Source organism: Podarcis bocagei, assembly GCF_964188305.1.
Source record: "Podarcis bocagei genome assembly, chromosome: 2".
Taxonomy (NCBI): domain Eukaryota; kingdom Metazoa; phylum Chordata; class Lepidosauria; order Squamata; family Lacertidae; genus Podarcis; species Podarcis bocagei.
The window spans coordinates 9,136,030-9,162,696 of NC_138126.1; the positions used below are offsets into that span (position 1 = coordinate 9,136,030).

Sequence of the window (26,667 nt, forward strand, 5' to 3'; positions counted from 1 at the left end):
CTGGCCAAAAGGAATTTAAGGTCTTTATAAAATTTTTTCTGTGGTGCAGAGAGAGACTTTCCCATGATTGCAAAGTTGCAAAAAGAGCAGGGAGCACTTACCGAGGGATCCGTAGGAGGATGAGAGAGAGGCGCCTTTTTGCCCTGTCCGGGCGAAGATAAGTGCTGATAAGTCCGTAACGTAGTCCAGAATCACATTCACACGGGAGCTTTCACCAGGGATCCACTACGTGGATGAACGACGCGTCTGCAGCCCTTGCGGGGCGAGGTGAGAGCTGAACGTTGTAAAACAGCATGAAGTCCGAAAGAAATCACACGGGAGCACTCACCAGGGATCCACTACGTGGATGAACGACGTGTTGGTGAGTGCTGAATAATGAAAAACAAGCAGTCACACGGGAGCACTCACCAGGGATCCACTGCGTGGATGAACGACGTGTTGGTGAGTGCTGAATAATGAAAAACAACGTGAAGTCCGAAGGCAGTCACACGGGGCACCAAATGTCGAGTTGCAGCTCGGCATCCAGGGAAAAATCAGTCTCACACCAAGATAGGTTCCGAAATATCGCTGCTCCTAGGGCTAATATGGCAGCTTCTAGGGCTAATGCAGCACAGCTTTTATTGTGTGAAATCAGAAAGATACAAGCCAAGGAAAGATACAAAATACAAGCCAAGCAATTTGTTCTAGCCAGCAGATAAAGACCTTCATAAACCGTGCGAGCGATCAGGCCATGCTACGTTAGCCAATCATATAGGACAGCACGAGCTGTTCACGCGCTGTTCATGCTCCAAGGATGCTTCTAGCTATGAAATCACCCTGCAACAATAAGAACTTTGCTCATGCTCTCATGTACAAGCAATCATTTTCCCACAGAAAACAAGACCACCATGGCAGCTTACAGAAGAACTAAAAACATAATAAAAACATCAAGCCTTTAAAGCCTCCCTATACAGGCCTGCCTTCAGGTGTCTTCTAAAAGTTGTATAATTCTTTTATCTCCTTGACATCTGAAGAAGGGGCATTCCACAGGGAGGGCGCCACTACCGAGAAGGCCCTCCGCCTGGTTTTTGAAATTTATTTTTCGAAATTTGAAATTGGCTACCTTGCCTCTTCTCGGTCTCCTCTTTTCAAGGCTAAACCTACCCAGAACCTTCAACTGTTCTTCATAAGGTTTAGATTCCAGACCTTTGATCATTTTGGTTGTCATCCCTTGGGGGTTAAAATAAAATTAGGATAGAGGATCTTGTGGATTCACACACACACACACACACACACACACACACACACACACACACTTCTTTTTCGTCTTCGCTTCTTTTTCTACTTTGTTATTTCCTTCTTTTCCTTATTCTTGCTTCTTTCCTAGTTCTTTTCATTAATTTGGCTTCCATAGTGTTTTATGCTGAAAACCCTTAATAGAACCCGATATGAAAAAATGAAGACACGAAAAAATATATATTTACAAATAAAGCTGTATTTGATGGATGAAAGGATATATGATTTTTGACATGACTGAGAATCGCATAGCCAGGGATGGAGAACTTTAAAGCGTTAAGATCAGAAGGAAGAAAATATGAAAGTGACGAGAAGAGGCAGGAAGGAAGATTTGGAGATATGCTTCAGAGGTCCAGACTATGGGGAGCCCGTAAAAATTAATAATTGCAATTTGGACTATAATTTGGCTGTTGTTTTTATTTTAGTTTATTATTTTTAATTGGATTATGATTCGGATATCTCGATTGTCTGTTTTTATTTGAAAATCAATAAAAATGATTTTAAAAAAATAAAAAATGAAGACACAATTTCATCCCGGCAGTGGCTGGACAGGAGAGGAAGGTTAATTGTGTTGGATCAGGAATTATCATATTTATGTATTTATTCATTCATTGATTCTCCTCTCATCTGGCTGGGTTTCACATCTGAACAAACGATGTCAGGAACCAAGTGGGAAATGCAGTCTTTACAGAGTGGGATTTTAGGGTGGGGGGGAGACAGTGGGAGGGTGGATATCAGGATATTCAAATACTGCAGGATTTGTAGCTTGGTGGCAGAACACCTGCCTCACAAGGTCTTGGGTTCAAACTCCGTTTAAAAAGACCAGGGAGCAGGAGGAGGGGAAAGACCTTTTTCTGTCTGAGATCCAAAATATTTGCAGACACTCACCACTGCTGGGCTAGACGGCCGGATAATTTGACCTGGTGTGAGGCAGCTTCCTAGAAGGGACGCGGGTGGCACTGTGGGTTAAACCACAGAGCCTAGGACTTGCTGATCAGAAGGCCGGCGCTTTGAATCCCCACGACGGGGTGAGCTCCCGTTGCTCGGTCCCTGCTCCTGCCAACCTAGCAGTTCGAAAGCACGTCAAAGTGCAAGTAGATAAATAGGTACTGCTCCAGTGGGAAGGTAAACGGCGTTTCCATGCGCTGCTCTGGTTTGCCAGAAGCGGCTTAGTCCTGCTGGCCACATGACCCGGAATCTGTACGCCGGCTCCCTTGGCCAATAAAGCGAGATGAGCACTGCAACCCCAGAGTCAGTCACGACTGGACCTAATGGTCAGGGGTCCCTTTACCTTTAAGGCAGCTTCTAACAGAGAGAGAAATTGTAAAAGGACTAAGTGCGGGGTGATTCATATTTCTGCTAACAACGCTGCTTTGCCCATGTGGTCCCCACCTTCCCAAAAGGATATCATAGAGTTGGGAAGAGTTTCAGAAAACACCCACCAAAGTCGGACCATCTCCCCCGTAAGGAGAGGTTTCAACATTTGGGGATATTTTTTTGGTTTAGAGGGAAATGCGAGAAAGAGGCAATGAGGTAGAACTTTATAAAATTATGCGCGGTCCATCTTATGGGCTGCTTGTCACATCTATTTTATTTTGAGGAGGGGAAATGAATGCGTAGCACGCAAAAGGAAACGCAAGCCGTGGGGAACATTTATAACGTGTTTCTCGTGCTCCCATAATGCCAGACATCCAATGATGCCGAACGTTGGACCAAAGAAAAGTATCTCACAGTTAAACTGTGGAACTCACTGCCACAGGAAGCACCAACAGCCACTGATTTTAAAAAAGACAAATTCACAGAGGAGAGGGCTATTGAGTGATGATGACGGTAATTTTTTTTATTTGTACCCCACCCATCTGTCTGAAGGCAGTAATTACCGTATTTTCCGTTCCATAAGACGCACCTAGTTTTTAGAAGAAAACAAGAAAAAAAAAATTCCGAACGAAACAGTGGATGTATGATTTTTGTGGTTCATGCTGTGGCCACAGACATGTGATTTGACAGTGAGTTTGGAGTAGCCCAATGCAAAAATCCTGAGGATCCATGTGGATCCGTGCTTTGTAACCACGTTTTTGCACCATTGCGGCCCCAGGCGACAGTAGGTGCATGATATTTTTGGTGCAGGCTGTAGCCATGGACATGCTATGTGATCTGATGGTGATGTCAGGGAACTGACATCGGAGCTAGAGGCGGAGGGAAGGCTTTCAAATGATGCTGGAGAAGGGCCCAGCAGGGAGAGAGGCAGCTCCGCAGATGGGGAAGCAAATCAGCGCAACACCAGGGATACAGAGGGGCTGATGGGGGAATCGGCGAGAGGGCTCCAGGACTCTTCACTGGACACCAGCGGGGAGAGCACGGGTCCTCCGCTACCCACGCCCACCCTGCGCAGAAGACTTCCGCGCAGAGAGAGTAGGAGGAGACTGGGTGTCAAACAACTTTTATGTTGGAAAAGATTTAAGAAACGCCCACTGACGGATTCAGCTAGCGCCTGAGGCAGCCACGAAGTGAAGGGCTGCCCAGACTGAAAGGTTTAGCAAGGCAACAAAGCCTGGAGAGGCGGCAACTTACGCACGAGCAACCCATACACATTACAGGTGAATTTGGGGTGACCCAATGTAAAAATCCTGAGGATCCATGGGCTTTTACCTCCCCCTCCCAGGCAGCCTTCTTTATTGCTAGTGTCCCTCATCTCCCTCCCCGATTGCTTATTGATCAGCTGTTTCCTTTCAATACCCCCTTCCCTCTTGTTTGCCTTAGTGTCTCTTCCTTAGCTTTTTGCTCCTCCTTTTCTTCTAATTTCTCTCCTCATTGCTTTAGTCTTCCTGTCTCCTCTCCTTGCAAGTTTGCTGTCTTTACCTCCCCCCTCCCAGGCAGCCTCCTTTATTGCTAGCGTCCCTTATCTCGCTCCCGATTGCTTGCCGATCAGCGGCTTTGTTTGAACACCCACTTCCCTCTCTCTCTCTCTATCTCAAAAAAGCATGATCTGCATTTTGCCCCTGGGCAATTCGGCTCTAGGGACCACACATTCGCTCCATAAGACGCACAGACATTTCCCCCTACTTTTTAGGAAGACAAAAGTGCGTTTTATGGAGCAAAAAATAAGGTATCCCCAATGCCTTTGAAACATGATTTGCGGACAGCAAAAAGCAAGGAACAAACACTGTTTATATACATTAACTTAGGAGGGGGAAAACCCCCCACGAAATTAGACCGCCGAAGGTTCAAGATGGATTCTCTGATGTCTGATAAGATGCTTGCTCCGGTAGAAGCTCTCTTCGCATTTGGAGCATTTGAAGGGTTTCTTCCCAATGTGGCTTCTCTGGTGTCTAAAAAGGGTGGACTTGTCGCAAAAGCGTTTGCCGCACTGGGAACATTCAAAGGGCTTCTCCCCGGTGTGGTTTCTCTGGTGCGTGGTAAGGTGCTGGCTCTGGTTGAAGCTCTTCCCGCACTCGGAGCACGTGAACGGTTTTTCTCCTGTGTGGTTCCGCTGGTGGGTTATCAGATGTTGCCTCTGGCTAAAGCTCTTCCCGCACTCGGAACAGGCGTACGGCTTCTCTCCCGTGTGGGTCCTCCGGTGCCTGATCAGGCCGGATTTGTGGCAGAAGTTTTTCCCGCAGTCCGAGCATTTATAGGGCTTTTCCCCCGTGTGGATTCTCTTGTGTGAAATAAGGTTCGTGCTCCGGTTGAACCTCTTCCCACAGTTCAGGCAAACGTAAGGCTTCTCTCCCGTGTGGGTTCGCTGGTGGCTGTTGAGGTCCGAGCGCCTGCGGAATATCTTCCCGCAGACTGAGCAGTCGTGCGGTTTCTCCCCCGTGTGGATTCCACGGAGGTTCGATTCGTCTCGGAGAAGCTTCTCGCTCACTGCGCTTCTGACGCGCTTTTTCCTTTTGAGAGCGCCCTGCTGGGCTGACATTTCGCAGGCGTCGCCGTCGTCCAGGCAAGGGAGAAATTTGTCTCTCCACATCTCATGGCTCCGAAGCTTATCTGACTTTCCTTGGCTTCCATCTTTTTCTTCCAGCTCCTGACCCATCGCTCTACCTTGTGGGACCCAGAATAATTCTCCACCAGTAGCATACTGGTCCCTGTCACCTGCTGAAATAACAAAAGGAGATTTTTAGGAATGAACTGGAGCAACTAACCCTGGCTCCCAGTACGTTTCCGAGCACAATTCAAAGTGTTGGTGCTGACCTTTAAAGTCCTAAACGGCCTCAGCCCAGTATACCTGAAGGAGCGTCTCCACCCCCATTGTTCTGCCCGGACACTGAGGTCCAGCACCGAGGGCCTTCTGGCAGTTCCCTCCCTGCGAGAAGCTCAGTTACAGGGAACCAGGCAGAGGGCCTTCTCGGTAGTGGCACCCAACCTGTGGAATGCCCTCCCACCAGATGTCAAAGAGAACAACAACTATCAGACTTTTAGAAGACATCTGAAGGCAGCCCTGTTCAGGGGAGCTTTTATAATAGACTATTGTATTTTAATATTCTGTTGGAAGCCACCCAGAGTGGCTGGAGAAACCCAGCCAGATGGGCGGGGTATGTATGTATGTATAAATAAATAAATAAATAAATAAATAAATAAATAAATAAAATCATCAACCTGCTTCATTGGAGGTTTTTAGAAGGCCACCTGTCATGGATGCTTTAGCTGAGATTCCTGCATTGTGGGTGTTTGGACCAGATGACCCTCAAAATCCTTTCCAAAGCTACAATTCTATGATCCCATGAGTTAGGGATGCAACAAGTTAAGCTGCAGAAAGAACCTCTCATTTGCAAATCATGTTCTTTCACCCAGACTGGGGGGTGGGGTTAGACCAGATGTGAAACAGGATGGTGTTTGCATCAGAACGCCCCACTTAAAATGAAGGAGGGAGGGAAAACACTTTGTTTTAGCGGCACCTTCCATCTGATGTTATTGCGACATCAGGTGATTGACAGGGGGTGTCCCCGCCCACCTGTTAAATTTCATCTTCAAGGCCAATCAGCTTCGTGGAACCAAAAAGCTATCTCCCAACCCAGTGATTCTATAAACTTTTAGCAGTTGATTCTGCTTTTGTCAAAGAGACAAGGCAGCTTTCCTACTAAATATTTTGGAAAGTCGTAAATTTCAGCTGAGCATTTGACATCTTATTGAAAAGCCTGCGACACCTGCAGAGTTCAATGTATACAGTTTGCTAGTTCTTTGTAGATTTCGAACTCCTGAAACATTTCTGGGAAATAAGTCTTTTTTCTGTTTAACTCTCAAAGTGCTAGAGTTTTCTATTTTTTAAAAAAAATCCCAGGAATGAGGACATGTCTCAGCACATACACGAAGAGAAATGCTTTCCTCGGTTCAGGGCAGAAGGGAAGGAGAGTGTCTAATCCTGACCACCAATGAAATAATAGTAATAGAAGTAGTAGCAGCAGCAGCAGTAGTAGTAGTAGTACAGTAGTACCTCGGATTACAGACGCTTCAGGTTACAGATGCATCAGGTTACTAACGCTTCAGGTTACAGACTCAGCTAACCCAGAAATAGTACCTTGGGTTAAGAACTTTGCTTCAGGATGAGAACAGAAATCGCGTGGCAGCAGTGCAGCGACAGCAGGAGACCCCATTAGCTAAAGTGGTACCTCAGGTTAAGAACAGTTTCAGGTTAAGAACGGACCTCCAGAACGAGTTAAGTTCTTAACCCAAGGTACCACTGTAATAGTAATAGTAATTTTTCATTACTTATACCCCGCCCATCTGGCCAGGCCCCCCCCAGCCACTCTGGGTGGTTCCCAACAGAATATTAAAAAGGTAAAGGAACCCCTGACCATTAGGTCCAGTCGTAACCGACTCTGGGGTTGTGATGCTCATCTCACTTTATTGGCCGAGGGAGCCGGCATACAGCTTCTGGGTCATGTGGCCAGCATGACTAAGCCGCTTCTAGGGAACCAGAGCAGCGCACGGAAACGCTGTTTACCTTCCCGCCGGAGTGGTACCTATTTATCTGCTTGCACTTTGATGTGCTTTCGAACTGCTAGGTGGGCAGGAGCAGGGACTGAGCAATGGGAGCTCACCCCGTCGCGGGGATTTGAACTGCCGACCTTCTGATCAGCAAGTCCTAGGCTCTGTGGTTTAACCCACAGCGCCACCCGCGTCCCAACAGAATATTAAAAACACGATAAAACATCAAACATTAAAAACTTCCCTAAAGCCAGTTTCGGGGGCATTTCAATGTAGGAATGGCTAAGTCAATGCAAACAGGAACTGAGCAGGAAGAAGAAACAAGTCTGTTGTGGATTGTGGATTTTTGAGGGGTTTCTCTACTGAGACCTTTCATGGGCGTCACAGAAGGGGCCGAGCACCCCATGTTGGTGATTCCCTGCATCAGGGCATTATACCTACTTGAAACGACAATTCACGGCGGGGGGTGAGCCCTTACCCAGCACGCTGGAGACCCCCTCATTTTCCCGCTTGAACTCCCCACCATGCTGCCTCTGGGTTGTTTCCGGCGATGCCTCCACATTTCCAGCGAAGGTCACAGCAGCCTCTTGGAAGGCCCCTGGCACCTGAAATACCCGTCAACGTTTTAGTCAAGAAACAAAGCGGTCCAGACTAAGGTTACCAGATTTTTTTCAATGAATCTGGGGACCCTATACATACATACATACATACATACATACATACATACATACATACTACACGTTTGGGATGTTGCTACTGCAGCGATGGCAGTGGGCTGGCAGAGGGGCATCCGCCGCCTTGATCTCAACCGCCATGTTTCCCCTTCCTCTGAGGCTTCTATCTCCTTTCTCCATGAGCCTGGGCAGCCCCTAAGTTGTATGTTCTTCGGTGGTGGGGGTGGGGAAGCAGCGCGCAGTGGGTCTGGCATACAAGGCGGAGGAGGGCCAAGAGCAGCGGCGGCGGCGAGACTCAGGCAGCACGATGCCTCCCATCCCATCGGAGCAGCCCCAATCCCATTCCTACTTGCGTGCTAGCAGGAGGGAGCAGGGATCCCTCAGCTGGGAAGGGAGGCTTCCCGTTGACTAACTGAGAGATCCCTGCCCCCTCCTGCTTGCACGCAAGCTCCGATAGGCAGCGTGAAGCCTCCCTTCACAGCTGAGAGATCCCCGCCCCGCTCCTGCTTGCACGCAAGTAGGAGTTGGGAAATTGATGCTTTTGAATTCTGGTGCTGGAGGAGACTCTTGAGAGTCCCATGGACTGCAAGAAGATCAAACCTCTCCATTCTTAAGGAAATCAGCCCTGAGTGCTCACTGGAAGGACAGATCCTGAAGCTGAGGCTCCAGTACTTTGGCCACCTCATGAGAAGAGAAGACTCCCTGGAAAAGACCCTGATGTTGGGAAAGATGGAGGGCACAAGGAGAAGGGGACGACAGAGGACGAGGTGGTTGGACAGTGTTCTCGAAGCTATCAGCATGAGTTTGACCAAACTGAGGGAGGCAGTGGAAGACAGGAGTGCCTGGCGTGCTCTGGTCCATGGGGTCACGAAGTGTCGGACACGACTAAACGACAACAACAAGGAGATGGGAGGCTGCTCTGATACCCTTCGCAGCTGAGTTGCTGGGCTCAGGGAAGGTGGAGGCAGCCCGGAAGATGCATCTTACAGCCCCTGCAACACCATCATATGGGGACTTCCGAGCAGCTCCTGAACCCAGCCAGAGCCGATTGGCCTGGGCTGCTGAAACTGCCGCTGCTGCGTTTCCCGGGGACATTAGATGAAATCCGGGGACATTCCGCGGATGGAATTAGTCCGGGGACTTATTCACAAATCCGGGGACTGCCCCAGAAAATGGGGACATCTGGTAACCCTAGTCCAGGCACTATTTCACAGAACGACAGAAGCGGTGAGGAACGGGATCAGACCAGAGATAAGGTCTAAGTCTGATGGATGGGTGGGACCATCGCAGCAATGTCCACTGTTCCATTTCTAGCCGTGTAAGAATATGAGAACCGCCTGCACTCTCAGCATCCGGAACAAACTACAGTTCCCAGAATTCTTTGCGTGGGGAGGGGGGGAATCAAGGCTGTTTACGTGATTTTAACCACACTTGTAAAGTAACAGAAACTATGGACAATTTAGATGGATAACAAATGTGGATAACGGACTGATATGCAGTTGTAAATATTGATATTAGGACCCCATGGAGGGGATGGGGGGGAAGTCCTGAGATTCAGAGTAATCTCTTTACATGGCTTTTTTATAATTGACTTTGTTTTAAGTTTATTATTTCTAAAATCAAACAATTATTATAAAAAAACAAAAAGGAAAAGAGAATTAGGATAGCTATCTTCTAATAAAGGTTGTCACAAGGAAGATGGAGCGAGCTTGTGTTCTCCTGCTCTGGAAGGTAGGACTCGAACACATGGCTTCAAGTTACAAGAGAGGAGATTTCAGCTAAACATCCAGAAGAACTGATGGTCAACAAAGGGCATGGACTGAGAAGGGTCCTGAGGGCCAGAGAGAGGCCTGCATTTGGCCCCTGTGCCTGAGGCTCCCCACCTTTGGTCTCCACCCTTTTTAAGGTGCGACACTCAGGCCTTTGCGCCACAACCACCTCAGGGGGAAATCCCAGGATGAGGCCCTCTCACCTGCTGTCCCGCTTTCTCCGCCTCCTGGTGCCTCAGGAGGAATTCCTCTGCCAGGGCCACGGCCTGGACGCAGCTCTCCGAGCCTCGCTCCTTCACCCAGCTCCCCATTTCCGAGGGCAGCACAGCCAGGAACTGCTCCAGGATCACCAGGTCCACAATCTGTTCCTTGGTGCTCCTCTCTGGCTTCAGCCACTGCGCACACAGTTCCCGGAGCCGCCCGTAGACCTCGCGAGGACTCCGGGCGTCCCAGTAGCAGAGCTGCCTGAAAAGCCGACGCTGGGCCTCTCCGCTGGCGGAGTCCTCCATCTTTATCGCTGGTCCGACATCACCAATGGCGCCCTCCCTCCCATCAGCCTGCTGGGCTGCTCTGTTGAAAGGAAGGACCCCATCCTGGCTCTGTTCTTGAGTCCCCTGGCTGACGGCCTCTGCCCTCTCGCAGCGGGACAGGGCGTTCTTGCCTTCACCCCACGGCACGGCTTGTGGCACCTGTGGGTTGCCCTCGCCAGAGTGAGGGGTCTGCACCGCCTTCAGGAATTCCTGCCACTGGGCTTCCCAGCGGAGCGACGGCAGACCCTCACCGGGCTCCTGCTTAACGCGCTGCAGCTCTTCCCAGCCTTTGGGGACCCCGCTGGCCGCTGACTGGGAGTCTGGCGAGCTGTCTCCTGCCCCTGTTGCCTCTTTGAGGCCCTGAAGCACCTCTGGCTCCATCTTCATCTCTGGGTCCTTGCTTTCATCCGGCTCGGCCTGCAGCTGGAGAGTCAGGGAAGGAGACCTATCTGGTTGCTCCACCGCCATCCCGCCTCCCAGGCTTAGCCCGAGGCCTCTTGCCCACGTCCCGCAATGCCGCTGGGAACCAGAGCTGCTGTGTCGACGCAAAAGGGGGTTCAGAAGGGCTCCTTCAGAGATGCCTCATCCCCGGACCGCAGAAAGGTCATTCAGAAGCAGGTGGATGACAAACCACTCACCCTGAAGGGAAAGAGACAAACAACCATGAGACAGCAAAAGAGGTTTAAAGACACTCTCAAAGCAAATTTTTAAAAAATCTAGCACAGTGGTACCTCTGGTTACGTACTTAATTCGTTCCGGAGGTCCGTTCTTAACCTGAAACTGTTCTTAACCTGAAGCACTTTAGCTAATGGGGCCTCCTGCTGCCACCATGTGATTTCTGTTCTCCTCCTGAAGCAAAGTTCTTAACCCAAGGTACTATTTCTGGGTTAGCGGAGTCTGTAACCTCAAGTTTCTGTAACCTGAAGCGTATGTAACCCTGTACAGTGGTACCTCTGTATCCGGAATCTGTTCCGGAAGTACGTTTGACTTCCAAAAAGTTTGGAAACCAAGGCACGGCAGCCAATCGGAACCCACAGAACCCACATTGAATGCTTGGGTTCCAAAGAACGTTTGCAAACCGGAACACTCACTTCTGGGTTTGCGGCGTTTGGGAGCCAAAGGCGTTTGAAGTCCGAGATACGACTGTATAAGCACTGATAGCTGGGAAACACTGGCCTGTGAGCACTCCAATTGGAGAACAGCCTTTACCAAAGGTGTGGATCCAGAATGGCCTCCACAGCCACTTACGGACTCACTGTTAAAACTGGGTTTGTGAAAGACTATCTTACTCGGCTACGAGGGATCGCCTCAGAAGAAGAAGACAAATGGCCTTGAGGAAGGATGTGCAGATGCGTGCACAGAACTGAGTGATTCCGAGGAATGGCTTTCTCTTTGGGGTACACAGAATTAAAGGCTGGCAACATTTCACTGGAGAGCCAGGGTGGCGTAATGGTTAGAATGCTGGACTCGGAACTGGGAGAGCAGGATTCGAATCCCCACTCAGTCATGAAGTCGCTGGGTGATCTTGGGCCAGTCACCCTCTCTCCTCTACACCACAATCTGTATCCTCTCCATCAGCAGTTTGCAGGTTTGATCCCTGTAAGGGACAATGGCATATTCTTCAATTCCAAGTGTCCCTATTTTCCAGGGACATCCCTGATTTAGAGAAGCCGTCCCAGTTTCTGGATTTGATGTCCCACTTTTTCTTAGGACATCCCTATTTTAATTGGAGAAACATTGGAGGGTATGGAGCTATCCGACCCCAGAGCCATCTGAAGGCGATCCTGTATAGGGAATTTTTTTTTTTAAAAAAAAGTTTTTATGTTTTTATGTATGTTGGAAGCTGTCCAGAGTAGCTGGGGCAACCCAGTCAGATGTGTGGGGTATAAATAGTAAAATTATCATTATGGAATGGTTTTCATAGGAAAAACGTTGGAGGGTCTGGGGGTGGGACTAGATGATGCTCAGGGTCCCTTCCAACTCTAGGATTCTATAATTCTTTTGAACCTGCCCCCCTCTCCCAAGAAAGACCCGGCCCCTTCTCTCCCCCCACCAGCAACCCCACTTTTAAATGCACTTTTCACGCGCTCTAGCAACAGCCACTGACCTGCCTGCAGCTTCTGGCAAACAGCATTCACAAGCCGCTTTTGCAGAAACATTTCGTGGAGGGTGGGGAAAACGCAAGGCAGGAAGTTGCTCCCACTATTGACATCCCCCCGTTCCCCCATTTCCTGCCTCTCTAAGAATCCAGCCTTTCAAACCCCCGCCGCCGCTTGGCTCTCTAAGGGTTAAAGGGAGCGTCATGCGCTTCCTAGAGAGGCGGGGGGGGGGAGACGAGCGGCGGGTGTTCAAAGGAAGCGCGTGCGTTCCTTCCTGGTTCAATCAGCGAATGGAGGGAGGGAGGGAGCAGCTGAGGTCAAAGCGGGAGAGGTGTCTAGTCAAGGCGATTTGTCTACCTTTTCCACAGGTTGCGCAGCAACTTCAAAGACATATGATAACCCTTCCTGATTAGTATCTATTTTATATAAACTATATATAGGTTTGAATGTATATGTATAATTATACATACATACAGATAGATAGATAGATAAGACACATACACACACAATATTTTGTATATATACAAATACATACAATTTTTTAAATATAAATTCCATATGCAAATATATACAATTTTAAAATATAAATTCCACTCATTTTACAAGCTCTCCATCCACGAAACTCCCCCAACATTTCCTTGCTGGCTGAATGCGTAATGTGCCTTCATATATAGCCATTATCCAGCCATTATCCTTTTTCGGCCGGAGGGAGAGATTATTCCAAAGCAGATGCGGGGAAGGGTTAAAAATATGGAACCTTCGAATCCCTCCTGCTTTATTTAAGGCTTCTCCTCCCACTCCTGCCTATTTCCACTCCCGCTTGCCCCGCACATGGACGACCCTTAGCCGCTGCCGTTGGGAACCCGGAAGTGTCTACGCCCACCCTGCGACTCTTCCTTCCTCCCCCTCCCCAATTACCCCCAAAATCCAACCCAATTGTTGCTGGGGAGGCGCTGAGGGTGAGTCTTAGGAGGGTGAGGCAGCAGCTCAGGCCTCCTGGGGGGCGAGGAAGGGGTGAAAGGGACCCCCTCATCCCACCCCCAGCCCCCTTCTCACCAGCCCAGCTGAGGGAAATCCGTCCCACCACCTTGCAAGCAATTTCCCCCCTCCTCTGTTTTTTTTTAGAAACCACGTCTTATTTTCTCCCGTAGTCTCTGGGCAACCCAGTCAGATGGGCAGGGTGCAAATAATAAAATTATTATTGTTATTAATCCATCCATCCATCAATTAATTAATTCCGCAGGAGTAGGTGTGCTCAGCTCCTCCTGCTGGCTGGATCATTTGTGGTTCCTCCATATATTGCATTGCGTAGGGCAGACCCTCCCTATGCATTGAAACACCCATGAAATAATGCACCTTTTCGAAGGGCCCGACTTCTCTGCAAGGATCCCTGGGGGAACTGTAGTTTTCCAAGCAGGAACCCTGCAAGGTCCTCTGGGCTGTGAGCTTCGTGGGCCACAAGGAATTTATGTTATGTCATTTTTTACCTTTCCACATTGTGGTGGAACTAAAGTGGGGAGAAAGGTGGGAAAGGATAGAGATCTTCCAACCCTACTTGTCTCTCTCACACCCCACAACCCGCCCCCACAGGTCGTGGAAGAAGCTCAGTGACCCCTTCCAGGCGGCCTCCTCTTGGTGAAAAGAGAAGAAATGGCTGCTTTGCAGTCAGCTCAGGTAGGTGAGGTATTCTATTTATGATTTATGCTGTGTTTGTGATGTTCTGTTATGTTACTTTTATCTTTAGTTTGTACGATGCTTTGGGATTCATTGGAATGAAAAGTTTGGGTTCCTCTTTGGTTACGGGGTCTATCTTTTGCTTTTTCGACATCCAAAGCGCCCTTTAAGTAGGCCACAAGCTTTGGCTCTTGTACAATATTTCCAAAAGTTCTTTACCTGCACTGTGGGTGAAGCAGGCAGATTGACACCCATTTCCTTAGGATTATTTGTGAGGAGTGAAGAGTGGCTGGGGAAACTCAGCCAGATGGGCGGGGCATTATAATAATAACAACAACAATTAATAATATTACTTTTCAGGGTCTGGTGTCCTTTGAAGAGTTGGCCATATATTTCGCGAAGGAGGAGTGGGAACTCCTGGACCCATGGCAGAAGGCTCTGTACAAGGAAATCATGCTGGAAAATTATAGGAATGTGACCTCCCTGGGTAGGGACCTCTCTACCCTTTGGTTCGTAAGACACTGAGGAGATGAGATTTCTCACTCTTCATTGCTGGACTCGCAATTTATTTTGGAGAATAGCACACCTGCCCTAACTGGTCATCATTGCATGGGTTTTCAAGCAAGGCAAAACGTTATATTAAAAATAGCATTAAAGATATAAATACAAACAGGTACAGTCGTACCTCGGAAGTCAAACACAATCCGTTCTGGAAGTCCATCCAACTTCTGAAATGTTCGAAAACCAAAGCGCGGCTTCTGATTGGCTCCTGCAGCCAATTGGAAGCCCCGTCGGATGTACGGCTTCCAAAAGAATGTTCAAAAACCAGAACACTCCCTTCCAATTTTTGATCGTTCGGGAGCTGGAACGTTTGACTCCCGAGGTGCGACTGTATAGTGTTGGAGTCTCAACAGCAGGGATCATTCAGTATGGCCATTCTGGGTTAATGATGTTGTTGTTAAAGTTTACTAGCAAGAGAGGGATGCAACTAGGCAGGATGGTATGATATCTGCTGAGACAGCATATGCTCTGAAGTTATATGTTGATTCTGCAGGGGTTTCCAGCCCCAAATACCCTAGTAATAAGATTAAGTTTGCAGATGATACAACGGTGGTTGGTTTAATCACGGCTGGAGAGGGGGAGGCGGCTTATAGGAAGGAAGTTGAGCAGTTGGGGGAGTGGCGCAGGAAAAACAACTTACTCCCAAACTTAAAGAAAACAAAAGAGATTATTGTGGACTTTAGGAAATGTAAATTGAATATTCAGCCACTCATTATTGAGGGGATGTGCATGGAACAGGTCTTGGTGTTTCGATTTCTTGGAATGGAGTTGAGAGTTGACCTAACCTGGGGAGAAAACAGTAAAGACCTGATGAAGAGAGCACAGCAGAGGTTATATTTTCTGAGAAGCCTCCGCAAAAACAATCTCTCAAAGGACCTGTTGATGGCATTTTACCATTGTACTGTTGAGAGTGTATTAACTTATGGTCTGTGCGTGTGGTTTGGGAGCTGCACGGTCAGGGGAAAACAATGCTGTCCAGGGTTGTAAAGACTGTGGAGAGAATAATTGGGTGCACTCTTCCCACCTTGGATCAAATCTATGCTTCCAGGTGTCACAAGAAAGCTGCAGAGATAGTGCAGGATAGTGTGCACCCCAGAAATGATCTCTTTCAGCTTCCGCCTTCTGGAAGAAGGTACAGGGTTATAAAGACCAGGACTAGCCGCCTGAGAAACAGTTTCTGTCCAAATGCTATTTTAGTTTTAAACACAGTGTAAGGTAGTCTCTATGGGAGTATATTGTATCTAATTATGGGGTATCAGAGTTTTTAGGGGTTTAACCAGGCTGGGATAGCAGGCTTGTTGGTTTTTGAATGTCTGATGTAGATTTTTTCAATTTCGTTGATCTGTGTGGGACAAGGACAATAAAGGTTATCGTATCGTATTTATAAACATAGAGTTGGAAAGGACCCTGAGGATCATCTAGCTCAACTCTCTGGTCCTCCATCCCTAAATAAAGCTCAACAACTCTGGTAAATCTTCCCTAAAAAGAGGGCAATAGGTAGAACACTGCTAGACTTATTATACCAGGAGTAGATCGCAGTCTCCTGAGAGTTGGACGTGTCTGATCTAGGCTGTATTGTTCTCTTCATATCCATACTGCCTTATGGCGAGTCTGACCATTGGTCTCTCTAGCTCAGTGTTCAGCCCTGGGATTAAACTTGGGAGCTTCTGCTCGTGGGGCCAGTGCTCCCACACTGAGCAATGGCCCTTCCCCAAAAATCTGAACTGGGCAATAGGCATGTGGGCACCCAAGTACGGGGGGAGGGGGGAGAGACCGCCTCCTCTTGCCAAGAACAGGGTGTGGGAGACGGAAACGGGGATGTTTCAGAAGGAAATGTGTTTGTAATCAGGCCTGCTTTTCCTTTCTCCCAAGAAGGAGGAGACCCTCTCATGCCCAGGCCGGACCTCATCCGCTGGCTCGAAGAGCTGGTTATACTGCCCTGCATGGAAGGATGCTCAGCAGCAGGTAACTGCGAATGTGCTCCTCCTTGCCTGGAAATTGGAGGTTTTCTGCAGTGGTGTCTGGTGCCCGTTGAGACTGGCAGGGCAGCATGGAGGGGGACCCAGCGGTGAGCGAAGCGAGAGCCAATGATGGGCAGAGCCACTCCCTTGCTGTCTGTAAGGGAGAAGGCAGGCAGGCTGAGGTTTGTGGGGCAGTGACCCTTTCGCCCTAAGGGACCGGCTGCCCATGGTTGTCTGGTGCACAGTAACCTTGTGGACTTCCAAAAATATTTTGGCAAAACCCCTTGCCCAGAGACGCTTCTGTAGACCTTGTACTCTTGGGGCAGGAGAAGAAGTCTTCTTGTGAGCTGGTACATCAGGAAGAAAATGAGCAGCTCTCACAATGACAAGGAGGAAGGGAGAAGTGAAGAAGAATTATTAATAATAATTATTATTTTTTATTTATACCCCGCCCTCCCTGGCCAAGACTGGGCTCGGGGTGGCTAACACTGAATAGAAGTACAGTAAAAACATTAAAAACAAAACAAAACAAACAAACAAAACCCCCAAAACAAAACAGAGAACAGTTGATTAAAATGTAAATTTGAATACAGTTTAAAATGCAGCTGAAAATGCAGCCTCTTTTTAGTGGTAGCCTATAGATCAAAGCCATAAGGGGAGAAAACATCAAATATTCACCGGGGCTAACTATCCATGCCGGTCCTACATGGGCCAGCAAAAAGAGCCGAGGGAAAATTTATATACAAATCCCATATAAGGGGTTCTATCAAAAAAATAAATGAGAGGGGGGTTTAAACTGAGTCCAGCCCAAAGGCCAGGCGGAACAGCTTTGTCTTGTAGGCCCTGCGGAAAGATGTCAAAACCCGCAGGGCCCTGATCTCTTGAGGTAGGGTGTTCCACCAGGCCGGGGCCAGAGCTGAAAAGGCCCTGGCCTTGACTGAGGCCTATCTAACCTCCTTGGAGCTCGAGACTTCCAAAGTGTTGTTATTTATGGACCTTAAGGTCCTCCGCAGGGCATACCAGGAGAGGCGGTCCCGTAGGTACGAGGGTCCTGTGGTACTCCAGTCATAGCTGGCCAAATGATCAAGGATGATGTGAGCTGGGAATTTAGCAACATCTGGAGGGACATAGTTCCTCACACCTTAGTTAAGGTCCTCTGTAGACAGGTGATTTTTGAACTGGTTCCCTGATAATAGTGTGTTTGTTTTTTGTAGACTTCTGCCACCCTCAACTCTCTTCCTTTCCGGAAGTTTGGTTGGTTCTTGCAGAAAATGACAGAATTTTTGGTTCCAATGGGTGACACAGTCATCAATTCCCAACAGTTCCTGCTAACCAATATTCCGCCCTTGAATAGCTAACTTAAAACAACACCTTAGTAAATATCAGCCCGGTTTATTTAATGTATGGCAGGTTCTGCCTCCCCACTGAATATTTGCATGGGTGATGTCTTTGCTATCTTTTACACAGCTGTGAATTTGGTTGGTTCCTTCTCCTTAGAGAATCAGTTCCTCACACGCTTCCTTTCTTTTTGATTCCAGGAAGTAAAGATCCAGAGATTAAAAGTGAAGTAGATGCCTACTGCCCCTTGCGTCCCCTGAACATCTGGTTTGGAGAGTTGGGTGAAGCCCTGGAACCAATTTGTGAGGTGAAGAGAGAGGAGGAACCTTCCATCGTGCAGGCGGAAAACCTTCCACCAACAGAACAGCTTTGTTCGATACAGCCCAAAGTGTCAGCAAAAAGAGCCAAGCATCCCAAGCTGGCAGTAAGTTATAAGTTGACTGAAAAGTGTCATTTGCAACAAAAACTTTATTGTATGGATAATACACATAGGGGAGAAGCCGTATAACATATTATAGGAAGAGCTTTCATGAAAAAATGGGCTCTTGTTGTTCAAGAAAGCATCCAGAGAGAAGAGAAACTAGTTTAATGTTTGGACTGGAAGGTTATAGCGCAAATCTTATTGCACATTGAAGAGAAGAAGCCGTTTGAAGAGACGGCTGGAGACTTTAAGCTTCATTCACCAGCAGGGGAAAAGAAGACATAAATATCTGGAGTATAGAAACAGTTTCAATAAGAACGTAAAGGTAAAGGGACCCCTGACCATTAGGTCCAGTCGTGGCCGACTCTGGGGTTGCAGCACTCATCTCGCTTTATTGGCCAAGGGAGCCGGCGTACAGCTTCCGGGTCATGTGGCCAGCAGGACTAAGCCGCTTTAGGTTGGCAGGAGCAGGGACCGAGCCACGGGAGCTTACCCCATCACGGGGATTCGAACCGCCGACCTTCTGATCGGCAAGTCCTAGGCTCTGTGGTTTAACCCACAGTGCCACCCGCGTCCCAATAATAAGAACATAGTTCATGGCAAAAAATGGTCTTGGGGTATGAACTCACTTGGATATTTAGTATCAGCCTCCATTGGGAGGGTGTGGGGGAAGAGGTGCTGTCATTAAGAATTCCTTCATCTCATCAGCCAGAAGACCTGCTAAATTAAGTGCTGTGAAGGTGATGAGGACAAAATCTTGGGGTGCGGTACTTAAACCATTTCCCAACCTCACTAGGGTCTAGCTCTGCGGGTTCAGAATTGCTCAGGTTCAAGCAAGAGAACAACCAGGCAGATTGAAGCAAAACAATAGCTGGTTAGGAAGCCTGGTCTATTTATTGTTGCAACATGGTTTCCACGAAAAACAAAGAAAAAGCCCAGAGCAAAGGGTTGCATGAGTTTTTAAAAGTTCCCACAGTTTCCCATAATACATTTCACATAGCGTCATCCAATTCAATATAGTAAAATAATTTATCTAGCTACTCATTTTTTGTCGGTATTGTTTCCTTTTCCCCAATTTTTGGCAGTTAGTGTTCTCGCAGCTATGGCTGTTGTCGAGTCCTTACAGCCTAGCACACAAGCTCAGGAGGCCAACGCTTCCGATATGCTGAAAGGCATCGGGGGCCCTGGCCAGGGCAGTGTCAGAGACTGGGCAGAGAAAGAATGATGGAGCTGTCTCCCCAGTCTGATCCTTATACTGAAGAAGGAGGCAGTTCAGAATTACAACAGGGGCTTAAGGGAGGTCACTGCTCAGAGACAGATGAGGGGGAAAGCTGGGAAATAATGGGGGAGGAGGAGGAGGAGGAAGAAGCACCACCAGAGGAGCGACAGCTGACAGACTCAGTATCTTTATCAAGCATTCCAGACCTCCCCTCCCCCAGAACATGGAGGGCCTTGAAAGTAGGAGAGCAAAGAGCTCAAAGGCAGAAGGCGCATATCAGTGTTAGGATTCTTGCTCCGTGCTTGCAGTCATGGGCTTGTTGTCTATCACATGACAGTGTATGTTTTCATTCGGCATAGTGGGAAGTGATGGAGACAGGATGTTTTGTGCTACTGTGTTCCGTGATGTAGGACTACAGTGGTACCTCGGGTTACATATGCTTCAGGTTACATATGTTTCAGGTCACAGAAATAGCACCTCGGGTTAAGAACTTTGCTTCAGGATGAGAACAGAAATCATGCTATGGTGGCACAGCAGCAGCAGAAGGCCCCATTAGCTAAAGTGGTGCTTCAGGTTAAGAACAGTTTCAGGTTAAGAACGGACCTCCGGAACGAATTAAGTACTTAACCCGAGGTACCACTGTAGTTTAGCCAAAATGCTGTGCTACTGAGTTTGTTATGCAAACTGCCAACACTCTGCTGTTCCTAAGTGTGCTGACGCCTCTTGGAATCAGTCGCTGTGGTGTTTGGGCTGGAGAAAGCTTTTGAAGCTCCCGAATGACAGACCAGGAGGGAGAGAACATGCCATTTGGGAATGTGTCCCTATCGGGGTCCTACACACGAGTAGGATGATCCTGACAATCAGCACCCGTAGTGATGATGCAAGGGAAGAGGGGTGGGTGGAGACTTACTTGGAGCAACACTGTTATTCCCAGAGGCCACATTCCCAAGCCTCTCTCTGTGAATATTGAATAAAAACAGGTGGCAAGGACTTTTCCTTGTCTTGTCCGTTGCTGGCAACCTGCCATTCAGGCTGGTTCCTCTGCTGCCTGTGGTTGGATTCATGGATTTCATTTCACTTTCATGTATGTAAACAACTTACATATTGCTTAATTGCAGCTCACTCTCTCCTGATTGGTTTCTGGGCCCGTCCGTCACAACAAGCTTTTGAGCACTGGACTTAAGTGCTGGGGCTTCATGGGACAAAATGCCCATTGGCAGGTCTGAATCCAAACTGCATCTGCAGACAAAGCTGGGCTCGCCGTCAGTGTCCATTATCGATGTCGGCACACCTTCAAACGGGTTTGCTATCAGCGCCAAACGACTGGTCAGGGCTGACAGTCAGCTGCCTTCTTTTTAAGTTTTCGTCTAATATTTGCAGAGTGTCAAAATAAAAATAATAAAAATAAATAAAAAATTGCCCTGTAGCACCTTATAGACCAACTAAGTTTGTTCTGGTATATAAGCTTTTGTGTGCATGTACACTTCTTCAGATACCATGCACATGAAAGCTTATATCAGAACAAACTTAGTTAGCCTATAACAGTGGTGTCCAAACGTTTTTCAAAGAGGGCCAGATTTGATGAAGCGAAGGGCCGTGGGGGCCAACCAAAGCTGTTGAGCTTTTTTTAGGATTTTACCCCAGGAAATAAACTGCCACAGGGGCCGGATTAAACCAGCCAGCCAGCCCCTGAAACCAACTTTGGACATGCCTGGTCTGTAAGGTGCTACTGGACAATTTTTAAAAAAAATAAAATTATTATTTTTTTGACTGCGTCAGACCAACACGGCTACCTACCTGAATTTGCAGAGTGTGATCAGCTTGAGAAAGGACAGTCTGGTACGATAATTCGTTCTTTCCTCTCTAAATTGTTTTTCAGGCCTGTAGCAGAAGATCTTCCTGCAACTGTGTGAAGGTGAACAGCGTGGAAGCCCTGCTGCAAAATCCCTTTCCTCAGCGCAGTTTGGCTGAGCAACGCTGCATTAAAGAGCTCGGTCCCGACCGCCCTGACCTGTGCATTGTGCAAACCGTGCTGGAGAAAGGCAAGCCGGTCACCCGGAGGTTTAGCAGGACCTGGTACGACCGGAAGGAGTGGCTCTGCGGGAGCACCTCAAAAAACGCGTTCCTGTGCTTTCCCTGCTTGCTGTTTGGCGGCGCCGCCACCTGGGCACGGACTGGAGTGGCAGACATGAAACAGATCTCCCTAAAGACGAAGGTTCACGAGGAATCTGCAAAGCACAGGGAGAACTGCCTGAAGCTGGCTGAGTTGGGCAGAGTTAATGGTGCCGAGCAAACCGACACTGGCTGCAACGCTCACACCGGGAAGCATAGCCAGGAAGTGGAGAACAGGTATGTACTTTCAAAAATTATTGTTGTTGTCATTTAGTTGTGTCCGACTCTTTGTGACCCCCTGGACCAGAGCACGCCAGGCACTTCTGTCTTCCACTGCCTCCCGCAGTTTGGTCAAACTCATGCTGGTAGCTTCGAGAACACTGTCCAACCATCTCGTCCTCTGTCGTCCCCTTCTCCTTGTGCCCTCCATCTTTCCCAACATCAGGGTCTTTTCCAGGGAGTCTTCTCTTCTCATGAGGTGGCCAAAGTATTGGAGCCTCAGCTTCAGGATCTGTCCTTCCAGTGAGCACTCAGGGCTGATTTCCTTAAGAATGGATGTGTTTGATCTTCTTGCAGTCCATGGGACTCTCAAGAGTCTCCTCCAGCACCAGAATTCAAAAGCATCAATTCTTCGGCGATCAGCCTTCTTTATGGTCCAGGTCTCACTTCCATACATCACTACTGGGAAAACCAGAGCTTTAACTATACGGACCTTTGTTGGCAAGGTGATGTCTCTGCTTTTTAAGATGCTGTCTAGGTTTGTCATTGTCTAGTCCTCATAGTTCCGAGCAAACAGCTGGTTTAAAAATGAATGTAGGAAGCTGTCTCAGGACATTGGTCCATCCAGCAACTAGCAGACGTCCAATTCCATAATGATATTTTTACTATTTATACCCCACACACCACATTGGGTTGCCCAAGACACTCTGGGCAGTCATACCTTGGAAGCTGGACACAATCCTTTCAGCTTCCAAAACATTCAGAAACCCAAGACGCGGCTTCCGATTGGATGCAGGAAGCTCCTGCAGCCAATCGGAAGCCTCGCCAGATGTTTGGGTTCCAAAAGAACGTTCACAAACCGGAACACTCACTTCCGGGTTTGCGGCATTCAGGAGCCAAAGGTACGACTATATAATAAAAGATTAAACATTGTTTTAAAAAACTTCCCTATACAGGGTTGCCTTCAGATGGCTCGGGGGTCGGATAACTCCACACCCTCCAACATTTCTCCAATGAAAATAGAGACACCCTAAGGAAAAGCGGGGCAGTCCAGGATAAAATCAGAAACCAGGACGGCTTCTCTAAAAAAGGGACACCCTGGGAAAATAGGGACAATTGGAGGGTCTGCTATTCACCACCTCTTTCGTAGATCTCAGCAAGCAAATTGTAAATAGTCATTAGTCAGAAGAATGGAAGATTTGTGTAGCCTGAGTTATAGACAGCCCAGAGAGAGATGGCAGTGCAGACCCTTCTCTGGGGATTTTTAAGTTCATTGGGCAGCTGGAATAATAATAATAATAATAAATAATAAATAAACCAAAATAGTGCCACAGCTTTAAAACTAAAATACAAAATGCAGCACAAGTGCAAGCAGCTAAAGGTTTACAAATAAAAAAATGAATGTAAGAGTAACAGTGTGAGGGCAACTTCTACTATAAATGTAGGCTTGCAGCCACTAAAACAGATAAGGCCCGGCCAGCCAATTAAATCCACTAAAGAAAATGCAGCCCGTGGCATATTGCAGTGCAGCAAAACTCAGGCATTTGAAAGTCAACATACCTCAGGCAAAACTTTAAAAAGTAACAAAATACTAAAGAAAAAAATAAAATAATCCACGGAGCTTTCTCTGGCGAGGCAGTGGTGCATGTTCAACAGTCCCACTTCCTACCCTAGTACTCTTCTCAATTCTCCCCTCGCCCCCTTGATTTCTCACACGTTTGTTATCATTGATAACAAATTAATATATTGACAACAATGTATTTACATTAATATATTAACATCAATATATCAGTATTCATATACTGACGTTGGTATTAGTATGTTGTCCTGAAATCTGCAAAGGTGTAGCTGAAGCATGCTATCGGCAAGTACATTTTCGTAAATTAAATGCACCGGCTTTTGAGTTTTATTTTCGTTCAAAATGTTCCCCCTCTATTTGTCTCCAGCCCGCCTCATCCCCGTGCTCTGGAATGTCCCGAATACCACCATTTGGTAGACAAGCGAAAAACAAAGAGTCCTTTCTGGGTGCATTTTGGATTGCCTGCCGACGAGAGCGGCCGCACGGTGTCCGACGGTGTCGCTATTTGCAAAATATGTTCGCACTCAGTGTCCGCAAAAGGCAGAAACACCTCCAACCTCGGCAAACACCTCCAGCTCAAACACCCTCTGGAATTTAGTGAGCTGCCTTCTTCGTCCAGAGACGTTTCCGTCCCTTCGCATAAAAATGCCATGGAGCCGGCGGCTGAGACGGCATCAGCGAGTGCTGCAGTAACTGTTGCAGAAAGTCCTAGTGAACAGCAAAACACCGCGTCGGATTCTGAGCCGCTCAATCCTAAGAGCTTGAGCTCTTGTACTCAGGCGATCACAGAGTATCTGGCTACGTGCCTGGAGCCTTACAACACAGTGGACCACCCCAAATTTATCCAGATGGTGAACACTCTAAAACCGAAATATCCCTTGCCCGGTAGAAATTACTTCGCTACCGCAGGAGTTCCAAAGCTGTACAAGGACACGGTGGAGAAAATGAAGAGAGAAATATGCCCTGTAACTAAGACTGAACTGGCCATCACAACTGATTGCTGGACGTCCGTAGCCGGTGCTCCGTTTGTGGCAGTGACGGTCCATTTCATTTCGGACGAGTGGAAGTTGACCGACGCTTGCTTGGCCTGTAGACATTTTTGGAAGGAGCCCAGCGCAGCCGTTATTTGCGAAATGCTCAGAGACGCCTTGTCTGAGTGGGGCATCGACATGAAGAACGTATTTTGCAACACGACGGATAACGGCGCCAATATCCTCAGAGCGGTTTGGCAGCTGGGCTTAGAGCACATTTCTTGCTTCGGTCACAATATAAACGATGGGGTGAACCGAGCTCTGAACCTGACGCAACTGAGAAGGGCAGTCAGGAGGCTGAAAAGGCTACAAAACAGTATTTGCCGTAGCTGGAAAATGAGGCGAGACCTCACCAGAGCTCAGGAGCTGCTTGAGATGGACAAGGTGGGTTTGCCAAGCGCTTGTCCCACAAGGTGGTGCAGTCTGCTCAAGCTGTGCCGAAGTTTTCTCGAAAACCAGCTCCCGCTGTGCGAGGTACTTATGGATTATCCGTCTAAAAGACCTTTGATGTTAGAAGGGGACGACATCTCGGCGGTCCAAGACTTTGTGTCTGCAGCTACCGTGTTAGAGGACCTCACCACGACTCTAAGCGGAAGCAGTTACGTCACGGCCTCGTCTGTTCTGCCTCTTTACAGGCAAATTAAGAAAAGTCTCCAGCCCGAGGAGGGAGACAGTGTGCTGCTGAAGGACATTAAACGTGAAATTTTGGGTGCGCTGTCGGAAAAGTACGACAGTGCCCCCACCGCAACCACTTTAGGCCTGGCCTCGTTGTGCGACCCCAGGTTTCGCCTGCGTTTCTTGGAAGCTCCTGAGGCTGTCAGGCAGGAGGCCGTGAAGATGATGGTGGACTTGCAAGGGAGTCTGTGTGCTGCTTCGACGGAGCCCAGTACTGGCCCTGCTCCACCCAGAAAAAGGACGTTGGCAAAAATCTTCGGTTTAGAGGCAGAAGAGGCGTTGGCGGATGATGCATCGAAAGCAGAAAAAGAGCTCAATGAGTATATGGCTATGCCGCGAGTGAGCTTCGACGAATGCCCTCTGACGTGGTGGAAGGCAAATGAGGCTTCCTTTCCGATGTTGAAGGTGCTTGCAAAGAAGTTTTTGGCTATCCCAGGAACAAGTGTGCCATCCGAAAGCGTGTTCAGCACGGCTGGCGATGCTCTTCAAAGACAAAGGGTGTCTCTTTTGCCAGAGAATGCCGAAATGCAAATTTTCCTTGCAAAAAATATAAATTTCATTCAGTAATATTTTTTTGCTCCGTAAAATGTTGTCCATTCTTTCTGGTTTATAAAAGAAATGCAAATTCTCTGTTGCAAAAAAATTTATATATTTTTGTTTAATTTTTTTTTTGTCCATTCTTTCTGGTTTGGCCTGGTTTATAGAAGAAATAAAATAAATAAATATAAATATAAATGCAAATAAAATAAAATATATATGCAAATAAAAATATAAATTTTGTCTGACCATCTTTTGTTCTGTAAAAAAATATCCATTCCATTCTTTCAATTTTGCCCTGGTTTAGAAAAGTAAAGTAACAATCAAGTAACTAGTGTTGTAGGATGTATGCACATTCAACTAAGACGCAACAGTGAATCATATTTGAATATCTAAAAGCGTGACACTGAATTGGCTTTTTTTCTTTTTTAGTAATGTAATTAAAGTTTTAGAGAACATTCTCTCACCTTACAGTCATATGGCAGTCCACACACTCCAAACACTAGTTTTCCACCTGTGTGAATTTTTGAAAACAACTTAGATATATACAACTCAGATATATACAAAATATACAAAAGAACAATAAACACAATAATATGAAGGGTGAGGTGCAAAACAGAAACCAGCTCACAGATTCTGAACACAATGCGTACTTCTTGTTCATTAACATTACTTCTTTTTAATTTTCATCACTTGTTGTTGTTGGTGTTGTTGTTTAGTTGTGTCCGACTCTTCATGACCCCGTGGACCAGAGCACGCCAGGCACTCCTGTCTTCCACTGCCTCCTGCAGTTTGGTCAAACCCATGCTGGTAGCTTTGAGAACACTGTCCAACCATCTCGTCCCCTGTCATCCCCTTCTGCTTGCGCCCTCCATCTTTCCCAACATCAGGGAGTCTTCTCTTCCAGGGAGTCTTCTCATGAGGTGGCCAAAGTCTTGGAGCCTCAGCTTCAGGATCTGTCCTTCCAGTGAGCACTCAGGGCTGATTTCCTTCAGAATGGAGAGGTTTGATCTCCTTGCAGTCCATGGGACTCTCAAGAGTCCCCTCCCGCACCATAATTCAAAAGAA

General features: G+C 47.6%; 2 protein-coding genes and 1 long non-coding RNA gene across 7 annotated transcripts; 2 read left to right on the plus strand and 1 right to left on the minus strand.

Moving 5' to 3' along the window:
- Window positions 1-910: 910 nt before the first annotated feature.
- Window positions 911-4,476, plus strand: LOC308581306. The gene is made up of 2 exons (XR_014004953.1): window positions 911-3,435; window positions 3,873-4,476. It is a non-coding gene; the product is annotated as an uncharacterized lncRNA (long non-coding RNA).
- Window positions 4,426-12,419, minus strand: LOC308580629 (uncharacterized protein). The gene is made up of 4 exons (XM_081182561.1): window positions 12,281-12,419; window positions 9,847-10,812; window positions 7,679-7,805; window positions 4,426-5,370 (listed from the first exon to the last, which is right to left on the minus strand). The coding sequence occupies exons 2-4, from the start codon at window positions 10,639-10,641 to the stop codon at window positions 4,484-4,486; spliced, it is 1,809 nt and encodes a 602-aa protein (XP_081038687.1). The 5' UTR covers window positions 10,642-10,812; window positions 12,281-12,419; the 3' UTR covers window positions 4,426-4,483.
- Window positions 12,420-12,692: 273 nt separating this feature from the next.
- Window positions 12,693-25,777, plus strand: LOC308580386 (E3 SUMO-protein ligase ZBED1-like). Of its 5 annotated transcripts, none has more exons than XM_081181907.1 (7): window positions 12,693-12,712; window positions 13,863-13,946; window positions 14,307-14,433; window positions 16,380-16,472; window positions 18,007-18,230; window positions 21,326-21,795; window positions 23,724-25,776. In XM_081181907.1, the coding sequence occupies exons 2-7, from the start codon at window positions 13,923-13,925 to the stop codon at window positions 25,627-25,629; spliced, it is 2,844 nt and encodes a 947-aa protein (XP_081038033.1). In that variant the 5' UTR covers window positions 12,693-12,712; window positions 13,863-13,922; the 3' UTR covers window positions 25,630-25,776. The 5 variants fall into 5 exon arrangements, with proteins under 5 accessions (XP_081038033.1, XP_081038032.1, XP_081038034.1 ...); XM_081181906.1 differs by lacking the exon at window positions 12,693-12,712 and adding an exon at window positions 13,172-13,231; XM_081181908.1 differs by lacking the exon at window positions 12,693-12,712 and adding an exon at window positions 13,172-13,231 and having other exon boundaries at window positions 16,383-16,472.
- Window positions 25,778-26,667: the final 890 nt, after the last annotated feature.